Source organism: Crinia signifera, chromosome 5 (genome assembly GCF_055691185.1).
Source record: "Crinia signifera chromosome 5, ASM5569118v1, whole genome shotgun sequence".
NCBI classification, from domain to species: Eukaryota; Metazoa; Chordata; class Amphibia; order Anura; family Myobatrachidae; genus Crinia; species Crinia signifera.
In genome coordinates this window covers 305,657,512-305,672,851 of record NC_139221.1, presented here as the reverse complement: position 1 = coordinate 305,672,851, position 15,340 = coordinate 305,657,512, and the positions used below count along the sequence as shown (strand labels likewise).

Sequence of the window (15,340 nt, the reverse complement as noted above, 5' to 3'; positions counted from 1 at the left end):
CTTCCTGCCACTGTCTGCCTACAGGCTGATGTTATCCCAGGTCACTGCGTCTCCCGGTCACTCCCAACCCTGCAGTCCTTCTTCCTGACACTGTCTGCCTTCAGGCTGATGCTATCCCAGGTCACTGCGTCTCCCGGCCACTCCCAACCCTGCAGTCCTTTCTCCTGCCACTGTCTGCCTACAGGCTGATGTTATCCCAGGTCACTGCGTCTCCTGGCCACTCCCAACCCTGCAGTCCTTCTTCCTGCCACTGTCTGCCTACAGGCTGGTGTTATCCCAGGTCACTGCGTCTCCCGGTCACTCCCAACCCTGCAGTCCTTCTTCCTGCCACTGTCTGCCTTCAGGCTGATGTTATCCCAGGTCACTGCGTCTCCTGGCCACTCCCAACCCTGCAGTCCTTTCTCCTGCCACTGTCTGCCTACAGGCTGATGTTATCCCAGGTCACTGCGTCTTCCGGTCACTCCCAACCCTGCAGTCCTTCTTCCTACCAATGTCTGCCTACAGGCTGGTGTTATCCCAGGTCACTGCGTCTCCCGGTCACTCCCAACCCTGCAGTCCTTCTTCCTGACACTGTCTGCCTTCAGGCTGATGCTATCCCAGGTCACTGCGTCTCCCGGCCACTCCCAACCCTGCAGTCATTTCTCCTGCCACTGTCTGCCTTCAGGCTGCTGTTATCCCAGGTCACTGCGTCTCCTGGCCACTCCCAACCCTGCAGTCCTTCTTCCTGCCACTGTCTGCCTACAGGCTGGTGTTATCCCAGGTCACTGTGTCTCCCGGTCACTCCCAACCCTGCAGTCCTTCTTCCTGCCACTGTCTGCCTTCAGGCTGATGCTATCCCAGGTCACTGCGTCTCCCGGCCACTCCCAACCCTGCAGTCCTTTCTCCTGCCACTGTCTGCCTACAGGCTGATGTTATCCCAGGTCACTGCGTCTGCCGGCCACTACCAACCCTGCAGTCCTTCTTCCTACCAATGTCTGCCTACAGGCTGATGTTATCCCAGGTCACTGCGTCTCCCGGTCACTCCCAAAACTGCAGTCCTTTCTCCTGCCACTGTCTGCCTACAGGCTGATGTTATCCCAGGTCACTGCGTCTGCCGGCCACTACCAACCCTGCAGTCCTTCTTCCTGCCACTGTCTGCCTCCAGGCCGATGTTATCCCAGGTCACTGCGTCTCCCGGCCACTCCCAACCCTGCAGTCCTTTCTCCTGCCACTGTCTGCCTCCAGGCCGATGTTATCCCAGGTCACTGCGTCTCCCGGCCACTCCCAACCCTGCAGTCCTTCTTTCTGCCAATGTCTGCCTTCAGGCTGATGCTATCCCAGGTCACTGCGTCTCCTAGCCACTCCCAACCCTGCAGTCCATTCTCCTGCCACTGTCTGCCTTCAGGCTGATGTTATCCCAGGTTACTGCGTCTCCCGGCCACTCCCAACCCTGCAGTCCTCCTTCCTGCCAATGTCTGCCTTCAGGCTGATGTTATCCCAGGTCACTGCGTCTCCTAGCCACTCCCAACCCTGCAGTCCTTTCTCCTGCCACTGTTTGCCTTCACCCAGATAGGCAGTGTTGTCAGACTTATGGTGTGTACACACGGTAGATGTGCCTTAAGATCCTATCCACGATCTGATCAGATAGGATCGTGGATAGGATCTTAAGGCACATCCGATTTGCATCCTATCTTGACTATATAGTGCAGATCTGCACTATATAGACAAGGCAGCCAAGACTTTCTGGCTTCCGATACGTGAACGCGCATCGGGATCGGATCGGGATCGCAAGGGTTAAAACCCTTGCGATCTGCATCCGATGTTGATCCGATGTTGACTATATCGTCAACATCGGAAATTAAATCAGACCGTGTGTACACAGCATTACTCTTCCATGGGAGTCCCATTCACATGAGTTACCAGCTCACAATACTCGCCGGAGAAAGTTCCGCTTTCAGCAATATGGCACCTATGCAAGGATACTATTGCAAGGATACTATGCAAGGATACTATTTGTTGATTTCAGCTCGGCATTCAACACTATCATCCCTCACATCCTGGAGCCAAAACTCCGTTCACTAGGAGTCCCAGAACCTACATGCTCCTGGATCACTGACTTCCTGACTGAAAGGAAACAGGCGGTGAAAGCAGGCGCATTCATTTCAAACACATGCACAATTAGCACCGGTGCCCCTCAAGGATGTGTCCTCTCCCCCCTGCTCTTCTCCCTCTACACAAACGACTGCACCTCAGCAGAACAGTCAGTAAAAATTATAAAATTTGCAGACGACACAACGGTTATCGGCCTTATCATGGATGGAAACGAGTCGGCATACAGACGGGAGGTGGATCGGCTAACTAAATGGTGTAGCGGAAACAACCTTGACCTCAACCCCCTCAAAACGGTGGAGATGGTGGTGGACTTCAGAAGGAAACCAAATGCCATGCACCCACTCATAATATCTGACATAGTAGTGTCGAGGGTCGACTCCTTCAAATTCCTAGGAACAAAGATTTCCTGCGACCTCAAATGGGGTCCCAACAACATTACAACTGTCAAGAAGGCTCAGCAGCGGTTGTTCTTCCTGAGGCAACTCAAGAAATTCAACATCCCGCAGGAGCTGCTGCTCATCTTCTACACTGCCATAGTAGAGTCTGTCCTTTGCTCCTCGATCACAATCTGGTTCGGAGGAGCAAACGAGAATGACAGACGAAAGTTGCAAAGAGTGGTGAGGATGGCAGAAAAGATCATTGGGGCGGAGCTCCCCACTGTCCAAGAACAATACCTAGCCAGGGTCAATAAGCGTGCAGGAAAGATCTTGGCGGACAAGCTACACCCTGGCCACAACCTGTTTGAACCCCTTCCGTCAGGCAGACGTTTTAGGTCCATCCCAGCAAAGACGACAAGAACTACAAAAGGCTTCTTCCCAATAGCTGTCCACCAACTAAACCATATTGAACATACCAAATACTAACTCGAACTTTTCTAGATACATGTGAAATGTATGTGATGTATGTTTATGCCTCTCTTCCCACCCCCTTTGTGTTCCCTGATTGATGCTGCACTGTTACCACAAAAAATTCCAAGCATACGCAAGTATACCTGGCCAATAAAGATGATTCTGATTCTTCTGATTCTGATCGCACTGCAGGAACGGGGCAGTGGGGTGATCCGTCATATGGGGATAATGCTAAATAAAAACACTACATTTATTTTATAATCACTTGAGTGTTTCTTGCAGTAATGTAATGTAATGTTTCTTCATCGTCTTCCCCCGAACAGAGACTGCCGCCAGTTCTCACGCTGCAGGAGATTGAGGCGTACAGAGACCAACTAAAGAGACAACAGGCTGCAGTAAGTAATTACTCTGCTGAATGTAACCCAAGTGTCTTCACTTCTTACACGGGTTAGGGGTGAGTTATTGTTACACACTGTAATCTTGTGGGGGCTTTAAACTGAGCCTCCAGAGAGAGTAGGTGCCACAAGGCTGCACAGCTCTATAAATGAAAGGCCTGCATAGAATTCCAATGGCTGCAGCGTAGACGTACGCTTAGATTTGCTTTTCCACTCATTAATGGATCCTCAGCATCTTACATCTCACACGGAATCACCGCGTCAGCCCAAGAGACTCCTTCGATCATAAACCCTTTGAGTTCCCTACCGTTGGTTCAATATTAATAAGAAGCGGCTTTTCAGGAGAAGGACGGTGCTTTTATAGTGAATATTGAAAGATCAATCAATCCTTACGTATGGACAATTCCCATAAAGGTTTATTGTTATAGCTAGTAATTTGTTCTCGTTAAAGCTTAAAGGACCAGTATTGAAATTCGCAAGATAAGAACCATGAAGGTAAAATGTTTAAAAAAAACAAAACTTTTCCTTTTTAGGTGCATACACGGTACTCTTTACCTAGAACGGCGCCCGTCGCGGGCATCGCGGGTACATTTATGCCTGCCCGCGACGCGACCGACGCGATGCCCGCGATTTTCCCATTGAAAACCATGTTAAACCTGAAAAATCGCGTCGGTCGCGTCGCGGCCGGCCATAAATGTACCCGCGATGCCCGCGACGCGATGCTCCCGATTTCCCATAGGAAGCAATGTTAAAAGCCGCGATGGACCCGATTTAACTGTTAAATGCCTCAATCCACCCGATTTGGCCATAGAAATCAATGTTAAATGGGCCACAGAGCCCATTAACCCTTAAATGTCCCCCAAAATTTTTTACGCCACCACACCATCCACGCCAACCCGAAGCGTGGCGAGCGCAGCGAGCCCGCGAGGGGCGGCGGTACGCGTCCTCCGACCTTTTCATGCCCTACTATCCACGTCGGCGTGGAGTTGAGAATAGAATAGTGTGGCGAGCGCAGCGAGCCACCGAGCCCGAAGCGTGGCGAGCGGACGCGGATACCTTCACAGGTAAACGCGTCCCCTCGCGGGCTTCACAGGTGTCCGTGGCCACGCGGACACCTGTGAAGCCCGCGAGGGGACGCGTATAACTGTGAAGGTATCCGCGTCCCCTCGCGGGGCTCGCTGCGCTCGCCACGCTTCGGGCTCGGTGGCTCGCTGCGCTCGCCACACTATTCTATTCTCAACTCCACGCCGACGTGGATAGTAGGGCATGAAAAGGTCGTAGGACGCGTACCGCCGCCCCTCGCGGGCTCGCTGCGCTCGCCACGCTTCGGGTTCGCGTTGATCGTGGGGTGGCGTTAAAAATTTTGGGGGCCATTTAAGACTTCAGGGGGACTATTAGGGCTCTGTGGCCCATTTAACATTGTTTCCTATGTAAAAATCGCGGGCATTGAGGCATTTAACGCTAAAATCGCGGTCAATCTGCCTTTTTAACATTGTTCCCTATGGGAAAATCGCGGTAATCGCGGGTACCCGATTTTGATGTACCCGCGATTTACCCGCGATGCCCGCGATTACCGCGATTTTACCCGCGATGCCCGCGATTTCAATCGTGGGCGCCGTTCTAGGTAAAGAGTACCGCATACACACTATATGATATATCAGTATTGCTATGATCAGTATCGATCTATCATGCATATCGCCTAGTCTGTACGCACTATGGGGGTGATTCCATTTGGCTCGTGGCTTTTGCGAATTCAGTCCGGCGACCTATGTTGCAGGAAAATACACTTGTGCAGACCCCATCTTTAAAGATATTCACTCCCACGGGTCGTGAACAATGGCCCTTATTCAGATCTGATCGCAGTACAAATTTGATCTCAAATTGGGAAAAACCATGTGCACTGCAGGTGGGGCAGATGTAACGTGTAAAAATAATGCAGCCACTATTTGCTCTGCACAGAAACAAAATAACTCGCACAAATCTAACGCTTTCTATACCTGTTACATCTGCCCCACCTGCAGTGCACATGGTTTTGTCCATTTTGAGAACAAATTTGTACTGCGATCAGATCTGAATAAGGGCTAATGTTCTTCGTTGTCTGAACATGCATCTCAGATGTTGATTATATCGTCAAGCGACTGCATGTTCTGAGCAGGGGCCAGGTGACATCACTGACCGATATCGTTCACTGTGTATGCATTCGATTTCTGATGAAAATATGGGGAGACACAAAAATGTTCGGGACTTGATCAATGGTATATTTCATTGTATAAGTCTCGGACTGGTAAGCCAAGCAGGACAGTGGAATGTAACTTGTTATAGCCGAGGCTCTGGCTAGCCGACAGACCCTCATCTCCCAGCCATACACAACTATGACATATTGGGGCAGATGTATGGAGGAGTGATAAGGGAGGAGTAGTGAGCCAGAGGAGGAGTGGCCCATGGCAACCAATCAGCACTGAAGGAACATCTATAATTTGCATAGTATAACATGATAATGATACATAGCAGCTGATTGGTTGCCAATGCCATGGGCCACTTCTCCTCTGGCTCACTTCCCCTTCCTTATCGCTGCTTCATATATCTACCCCATTATCATTTTCATTTCATCCCTTTATGGCGGTGGTTCCTATTCTCTAGGCCTTCTGTTGCATATGAAGAATGGGTTTCCAGCCAATCGGCTCCTGTGATGTGTTTAAGAAATGACAGGAGCTGATTGGCTTTAGCACCATTTATCATTTGTAACAAGTGACAATAGGAAGGAGTGGTAATGAAATCCAGAATAATAATGGCTTCATTCTTCATTAATATGCACAGGAAGATATCGCATGTGACCTGCCGGGGGGGTGCAGTCGTGGGTGCACACTGTACCACCTGCCCGATATTTTGTTCCCCACCAAACCCGAACAACATATGGCGCCAACATCGGTCTGGTCTGTAGCCAATTGAATTCAATTAGGATAGTCGCTGTAAATAACCAGGTACAAGCATAAATAAGCCAAGCTGGCTCTACTGTCATTACAGGATAGAGTCCTTCTTTGAATCTGCCCCATAGACAACAGCTAGATACAGACTGGAAAGGTTTGACCAATGTCTAAGTGACCAAACTATTTCTGAGCTAAAAAAAAAAAACAATTTTAAGAACATCCAATTTTGACCATACACACCAGTGAATAATCATTCCATCCAGAACTAAAATCTGTCATACACGGTCATATACCCATGCTTCCACGGCACAGATTATCGGGTGCTTAGATCACATGAGCAATCTCATGCAGTGTACAGTGCACTGTACACATTCTGAGATTATCTAACTGAATGGTATATTATGTACCTACTGTAGGTTATGAACAAGCATGATTAAGATTCCGGATCTGGACGGTAGCTAGTTAATAATCAGCAGTCTATTTACTAAGTTTCGGATGGAGATAAAGTGGACGGAGATAAAATACCAACCAACAAGCTCTTAACTGTAATTTTTCAAATTGGTGTGGTATGGGGCTCCAACAGTGGGGATCCTGACAGTCACATCGGGATCCCCACTGCCAGTGCTCCGCAGTGAGCTCCATGCAGGCTCACTGCGGGCCAGGTTCTGTTTTCCCTCTATGGGGGTCATGGACCCTCACAAGGGAGAATAGCCCCTGTGAGTTGGGATCCCCCGTGTCGGAACATCGGCAGTCGGGATACTGACTGTCGGGATCCCACTGTCGGAGCGTCACCCGGCACCCTTTTCAAACAGTTGCAGTATCACTGCAGTTAGGAGCTGGGTGCTTGGTACTTTGAGCCAGGTCAGTCAGGTTGGCAGGAAAAATCATTCGCAGGGGAACCCCCAGCATTTTCACGGGGGCGCCCGTAAAACGTGGGCATTCCTCTGCTCTGGGCCTGGCCAGTTACGGTCTGCCAGACACATGACTAATGTTCTGTTAAAGTCTAGATCACTTACGCTTTTACTATATTATAATAGAGTCTCTGGAAAATGTGCTCTTCCAACATCTGGAGCGCAAATGCCATTAGATATTGCAAACTATGAATATTGGGGGTTATTCTGGTTGATAGGGCCCAATGATTACCGATTGCCTGTATTGCTCTTACCAGTTATTCTGTTACTTTCTTGACCATTAAGATAAAAGGGAGCCTCAAACCAGTGAACCTCATCCCCATATGGAGGTCTTAATCCACCTCCGCTAACCACTTCTTAACCACATCTTTAATATCAAATCCCTCCGGTGATTGATATAATATTGGATACTGTGCTACTGACCTATTTCCCCTGGTGCGGTCTTTAGTGCCCCGACCCCAGAATTGCCTATATTCCGTATACGGCCGGTATGAATTACTTATGATGGCTTTGGCTGCCGGAATGAAATTTTCTTTAATGCGATGTGGCAGTTACACGATGTTATGCTTTGGAGGCAGGGGGAAAAGGGATGAGAAAGTGGCGTTTTTCTCTTTAATCTGCCATGTATAATGCAAAGCTGCCAATAAATATAATTGTCTCGTGTGAATATATTTTCTAGGAAATATAGACGGGAAAGCATTTATTCCACCTCTCGGTGATTGGATTATTGCACAGAGAGCGTCTGTTTATAAATGATTTTCTTTATTTCTGCAGAGTTACTAAATTGAGTCTTGTATTTGGAGATAGGACAAGGCATGCATACAGAGCGTCCGCTCTGTAACATTTTATTAAATTGAATTAGAATGTCACGCCGCGCTTGTGTTTTCTTTATTTGCGCTGCCTCCTGTTTTGTACCGTTCATGGACCATGTTTGTTGTCACTAACTTGACATTTGTAGAATAAATAGAACAAAATCGGACTCTTCTTTATTTTTTTTTCCACTCTCGTAAATCAGCTTCTTGATTTTTATTGAGCTTCTTTATAATTAGGCTTCTGTGGTTTTCATAAGTGTATCTCCGCCTGTTCTTCAGCGCGGTTATCATGTTTTGTGTATTTATTATTTTTTCAAGCATTTTCTAGGAACAGTTTGCCTATATGAATTCAGATGTTTAATTCTTCCTGTTTTTAAGAAAAATAATTACAATCTTAAAGTGTGACCATGGCAACAAGTCACATGGTACATGTAGTGAGCAGAGAGTCTTCAAGACACCCTTCTGAGCTCTACCTGTAACATCCTGTTCTTCCCTCACTCCCCTGCCATCACCGACCATGCTGGGAGACGTGTGAGCCATTGTCTTTTTTCTGGCAGCCATATTGTTTATCCCTCCAGAGAAACTTTGAAAGGAGATTATGATTTGGAGGATTAGACTTTAGGAGTAAAGAGAAATCGGTGTTCTATGCATTACATAAAAGTTTCTTAACTTTTTATTAAAAGACAAAAAAAAAAAGATTTTCTTCCTACCTGTCTACTCCTACAAGTAACAAGCAAGCTGCAACGTCGGTGTAGAGAGAATGGTAGTAGAAAGGAGAACTGGGGCGAGTTCTGGTTCTACCCTCCTGTAACTCCTGGGGGATAGACCTTCACAGACCACTGGAATGTTCACTGGAGGAACAAGATAACAAGATGATCTCTTCCACCAGGCATTGGCTTTGTATGGTAATCTGCTGGTGGACTTGTAGATGATAGTGTCCAAGGCCGGGCCCCAGGAAAAAAAAGGACCTTTTAACAAATAACTTTACTGGTAACTATTCCACCAGAGAAGTACTGAGCATGACATCCACCAGGTGTGTTATAGCTCACAGACCGTGTCTAGGTAGAGACAGTCATCAGGTTGACAGCAGAATGTCGACATGCACACAGTTGACATTGCCAAAAGGTGTATATGAGTTTTGAACCTTTTTTTATTAAAGTCAATTTCAACACCTTAGTACATGGACCCCATTCTTGTACCGCTTCTCTCGCCACGCTTCAGACCAAGTTCCTCGCTTCGCTGCACTCAGCGCACTGTACCATTCCCAATCACAGGCCAGGTTGATGGTGAAGTATAAAAAAAATCACAAAAATCTTTTTGACATTTTCATGTGCCATCCTTTTTGTCAATGTCGACCTTTTGGTGTTAACCTAGACCAGGATGGGGAAACTATTGTTATATAGTTTTGATATTTGGCCATGCTAAAACTGTTGCAGGGCATGCTGGGATGTGTAGTTCAGCAACAGCTGGAGTGCCAAGGTTCCTAATCACTTACTTAGACGTTGTCTGTCAGCCATCCGTATACCACATCCACCTGTGTGCCGTTATATGCTTCTGTGACTTGGACTTTGGAACTTGGGTGGGATCGGTCCTTACAAGTCCCCAGTATGAGACGTGAAGATGACTCTATTTACATTTTTTGGGTGGTTTACCCCTGTAGTGATGCCCAGCACTATGATTACTAGTATATACCCCATGAAATAGAACGTCCACTGTTAAATCTTTAACTTAGAGGCAATTTGATGTCATTTTTATTCTTATTTCTAATTTGTCTTAGGTATCGAAGAAAGTTGCCGATCTGATTCTAGAAAAGCAGCCATCGTATGTAAAGGTGAGTGTCACAGATCCAGTCTGTATGTCATGGTTACTGTGTCAGCGTCAGTACTGTAATGTCTGCTATACGGGCAGGAAACATCGCTGGTCTTAGCTCTCCTCCCCCCCCCCCCATAGTGTCAGCTAAAGCGATCAAGGGTTTTCTTCCGTAATTACAGTTGCAGTGGGGCTGATTTAATAGTAAAGCAAAATAGAGCAAGTATCTCTGCACTTGGTAACACTGTGCTGCGCTGCAGATGTAGGAGATGTAACGTGTGCAGAGGGCATTAGATGTGGGAGGGGTGTGGCCAAACTGAGACCTAAAGGGCTGTGTAAGGATAAAGTTTACTCAGCATTTGTGGCCTACATGCGAAAGCAGCCGGTGTTTAAAAAATAAGTACATTTATTTGCACCTTTCGTATTGCAGGATGGTTTGCATCTTAATTTGCAACGCGACAAAACCACTTCACAAGACTGCGATTTATTTTATTAATAAGCGGATATCTGTGTGTAACAGAGTCTGTATATTGCTACTATATAGGGTCTGCAGCTATTTTTGTGGTGCTTTGTATATATAGTCAAACCGTGTCACACACCGATGTACGAGTCTGCCGACAGAATTTTGTTGCCTTGTGATTGCATACCGTTTGGGAACCACTGCCCTACACTGTAAAACCTGTGCAGTTCCTCTTTCCTGCCTGGGGTGTCTTTGTCTGCTGTGGTGGCATCTAGCACAGTTTGGTCTGTATATCTGCCGAAATACATATCAGATGTGCGAGAAGTGCACCTGCAGAGCGTGACACCCCAGGCAGGAAAGAGTTTTGAAAGGTGCAGGGTGATAGAATGAACCACTACCAGGCGTCTTGTACCTCCATATTTGTATGAGGGTAGCTCTGTATTCCAGTTATAATGCTAAACTCTACTTTCCTGCAACGTTGGATATTACATGTAAATTAGGCGACTATTTATTTATTTATTTAATTTACCAAATCCAATTGTATTTGATTGAACTGAGATTGAAGAAGTTTGACATTTATGTTTTAATACAGTTTAATTGGGGAATGTGGGCGGCAATTGTTCAACTCCCTGCACATTTTCTGTGACGGTAAATGAGGCTTTGTGTGGGGATAATCTTTCTGATCTTTTTTTAATGTAATCCAATTAACTTCTGTTTGGATATTATGAATATTCAGTGTACTCCGCACCAGGAAAAAATAAAGCATTTGATTCGGTCTCTAATCAGAAGTTGCTATGGCTTGGTAAAACACTGTAACCGGTTCTTACACAGCTCATGTTTTACTGTTAGACTGTTTATTTTTATTTATTTTTGTATACCGCTGTGTATGTGGGGAACTATTTTGTGTATAAAGGTGTTTTTTTTATTTTTTTTTAACATACTGTATGTGGTTTCAGGACACTTTAAAGTTCTGACAGTTAAGCTGGTTACACATTAGACCAGGGCTGGGCAACACCGGCCCTCCAGATGTTGATGAACTACACATCCCAGCATGCCTTGCATCAGTTTCAGCATGGCCACATAGCAAAACCAATGCAAAGCATCCTGGGATGTGTAGTTCATTACCATCTGGAGGGCCAGTATTGCCCAGCCCTGCATTAAACCACATGAAATTACAAGTCCCAGCATGCCATGCCACAGGTTTGCTATTAGGGAAGGCTAAAACTGTGGCATGGCATGCTGGGACATGTAGTTTCATAGCAGCTGGAGAGCTGTAGGCTGGCTAGGTCTGCATTAGACCATGAATTGAACAATTTCGTCATATGGAATGACCAAATGTTCATATCTTGCAGTGTGTGCGCATAAATCGGAATCGCAGACATTAGTGTATATAATGTATTCCATCCGATTTCCCTTCAACTCCCCCTGCATCTACCCAGGAGTCCTATTACATACGATATATCGCATGTAAAAAAAAGGCACATCAAATCGGATGTAAACACTCCCGGGGGGATTTTTACTGGGGGGCTGCAGCCACTGGTTATGTCCCTTCTGCATCAATTCTGAGTAGTGTAGTTCCTCCGATTCCTCCTTCTGGATCTAGAACTGGTGCACTGGCCACTTGGCGATTATACATAATATCTTGCTTGAATATCTTATTTGCGCTTCAAAGGCAGATATCCCAGTACATTGGAAGCCCTCGTCTCCACTCTTCCTACAAGAAATGTTCATGAGGACAGACCCACGATATATTTGACTATGGATAACCTTTATCTTGGGGTTCTGATAAGTAAAGAATTCCGTCCAGCATGTGCTCTTGGTGGGATTTTGTCACCCGTGACTTAAGTTGCATACACACTGTACAATTTTTTTGACCCATTTTGGTTGAAAGACATTTCCATTGAACCCAGTGTCCTGGACGAAAGATGTTGACAAAAGATATTGTCAACAAACAAACGATGAATGATGATGCGCATACCCGCCAGTTGTTCATCAAGATTGTTCGTCAACTGTGCATGCAGCTCAATTTGAATATCTTTCAAAAAGAGCCTATAAACTGTAGCTAGATCTATCTATCTTTCGTCTGTCGTCAATATATTTCTTCAACATCTTTAGTCCAAGACACTGGGTTCAATGGAAATGTCTTTCAACCAAATTGGTCAAAAAAATTGTACAGTGTGTATGAACCCTTACATAGTAGCAAATGTTGAATCCCTGGAGCACTTGGATCGGTGGTCCCTTCTTCCTTTCCCTCCTTTTTGTCCTGTACTTTTCCTTCTTTTTTGCATTTTGCTAGTCCATGCTTGTTCAACACTTTTATATTGTTTTCTGTTGCGATCCACATGTTTCTTTATTGTCATTTGACTCTTAGACTATTGTTTGTCTAAAATTCAATAAACCTATTAATGATCCCGCTAGAATCCGATGCTGGGTGCCGGGGTTTTGGAGGCACATGAAAAGGGGGAGCGGCCTAGCGGTGAGGGGGTCCTGCTGGTGTTACTATTGGGGGCGGTCTAGCCTCTGTGTCACTGATGGGGGCGTGTCCTTTGGAGGTGCAGGACTTCCCAAAAGTGGGCAGGCAGTTTTTGCAGGGTGCCGCTGAAGGGGCTGGGCATATTTTGCTATTTTAAAATCGGGCAGCTCACGGTGCCCTCCTAAACCGGCCTTGCGGAACACTGCATATATTGCCAAAAAAGGAGCATAAATGTTATCATTTAGTATGACCATAAGTAAATATATACAATGGGGGACCTGTGCCTGCATTGCTGTTGTAGAAGCACTATACTGAGACCTCCTAGATCTGCAAACACTAGACCAGGCCAGACTTCATCTGTGGTGAAGCTTCCCTACCCAGCATGCATTGCCACAGTTCTATTATGGAATGCTAAAACTGTGGCACTGCATTCTGGGGTGTGTAGTTTTACAACCGCTGGAGAGACACAGGTTTGCCAGGCTTCTTGTGCTAGACGGACACCGTTTACTAACCTTTAAACCATGCTAATTACATAAACCCAGTATTCCATCTGCAATAGACAAAGATTGAATTTTGTTATGCTTTCTGTATAGGACATCTGGCAGTATATCTTGAAGTAATGGCAGGTTTTGACAGAACCATTATTTGTGAACATGTTGCCTGTATATTCCGCAGAAAGCCATTCCTCCTGAATATTAGTCAGGTGGTGACATCTGTGTTTTGTTATAAGTTAATAACCTGTTCTGTCATGGGTACTAGTTTTTGCCCACAAAATGGCCGCCGTCACTGTGTATAGTCAGCTGGTTCTCTCCAACCTCTCTTGCTGTTACTCTGTGTACTAATAGTTCTGTTGGATTTTAGAATTCCTGAAGAAGAGAGAAGTTTTTTTCTCCTTCCCATGTTCTAGAACGTCAATAAGCTGCGGTGATATTAGATAAAACACTGCCTCTGTTTCAGCACACATTCTTCCTATAACCACTGCAAATATTTCATGAGAACCTTTTATAGAAGAGCAGCAATTATGTCATATATTTGTCAGGCTCCGGAATCCTAGGGCAAAGTACAAGCTGTGACTGACAGCCGGGCTACACAGCGGTATTAGATACTGCCGAGTCTCAGAGAATGGGCTGCGCAGTGTCAGGGATGGAGCTTTCTAGAATAATAATATATTCAAATCAAAATGCTAAGGGCACCAGGTCTGCGCTGGGTTCTGAGGCACTTTGGGACATGGTTTTGCAACTTTAAAATGATTAGTGCTTGATTTCCTGAGCGTTAAAGTATTAAATGAAATGTGTGTAAATAAAGTTTATTGGGTTTGTATGTATAGTTTAATATTGTATTATTTTAGGTCATTAGTGTGCTTTGTAGCAATAGTTAATAGTAGCTCGTGTAGCTGACAGGTCAATTAGAATGTGCCGGTATATTTACTGGTTATTCTAACACCCTGCATTTTACAGAAGCCACGCAGTTCCATTTCTTTGCCTGGGGTGTCACACTTTTTCTGTGGCGATTCTAGCACAGGACTGAGCTGCATATCCGTTCTAAAATACAGGCCACACTGTGCTATAAGTACCACAGCAGACAGTGACACCCTAGGCAGGGAAGAGGAACTGCATGGGTTTTGAAAGATGCAGGGTGCTGTATTGAACACTAATATTTTTATTTAAAATCGATCTTAATCGTTTTTAATTGTTCGTAAATGTGTGTTCTAACCCTGGAAGTCCCAATGTTGATTTAAGATTGACCTGATATCGATCAGTAATAACAAATTACCAACCTCGGACCTTTACTAAATATTCCCCTATGAATAAGAAATGTAACATTGGTAGCTTAGCGAAGAAGTTTTATTAAATCCGTTTGTTCCTTTACTAGACAGTTATTGCTGTTATGTACAGTAGGTTTGGTTACTTTTTTCTTTCCTAATAGTAATGTCACAGGTTGTAATCTATTTGTACATGTCAGTTACTGTACATGCACCACCACGGTTAAGACAGGCACATCTTTGAATGTGTTAAATGTGTCTGAGCACTGAAGAGATGACCCAAAGTCTTATTTTTTTTTTTTTTTATCATTTTTCCCTAGTATGAGAGAATATGGGTGATAGTCAGCTGCTAGTTACAGCCCATTGAGTGATTATGAAGCATAGAGAGCAGGGTATAAATAATGTTTTTGGTACTTGTTTCCTAGAACGGCGCCCGCGAGGGACGGCGATACGCGTCCTCCGACTATTTCATACCCCCACTATCCACGTCGGTGTGGAGTTGAGGGTACTTGTGGAGTATCACGGCTCCCATCGCATGGCATCGTATGCCATATGTAGTGGCATACGATGGCATGCGATGCGATGTTTTACCGATTTTTGAGCATTTTTGCTCAAAAATCGTATGCCATCGCATGGCATCGTATGCCATATGTAGTGGCATACGATGTCATACGATGCGATACGATGTTTTACCGATTTTTGAGCAAAAATGGTGAAAAATCGGTAAAACATCGCATGGCATCGTATGCCATCGATGCGATACGATGTTTTACCGATTTTTGAGCATTTTAGCTCAAATCGTATGCGATCGCATCGGATGCCATACGATGGCATCCGATGCGATGCGATGGC

General features: G+C 45.5%; 1 protein-coding gene across 1 annotated transcript in view; it reads left to right on the top strand.

The window, feature by feature from the left end:
- Positions 1-15,340, top strand: part of VPS50 (VPS50 subunit of EARP/GARPII complex) — a 198,191-nt gene that overhangs the window by 29,619 nt on the left and 153,232 nt on the right. The window contains exons 4-5 of the mRNA XM_083189450.1: positions 3,263-3,334; positions 9,762-9,815. Of these exons, the coding sequence (XP_083045576.1) occupies positions 3,263-3,334; positions 9,762-9,815 (126 nt within the window). The remainder of the gene's footprint in view (positions 1-3,262; positions 3,335-9,761; positions 9,816-15,340) is intronic.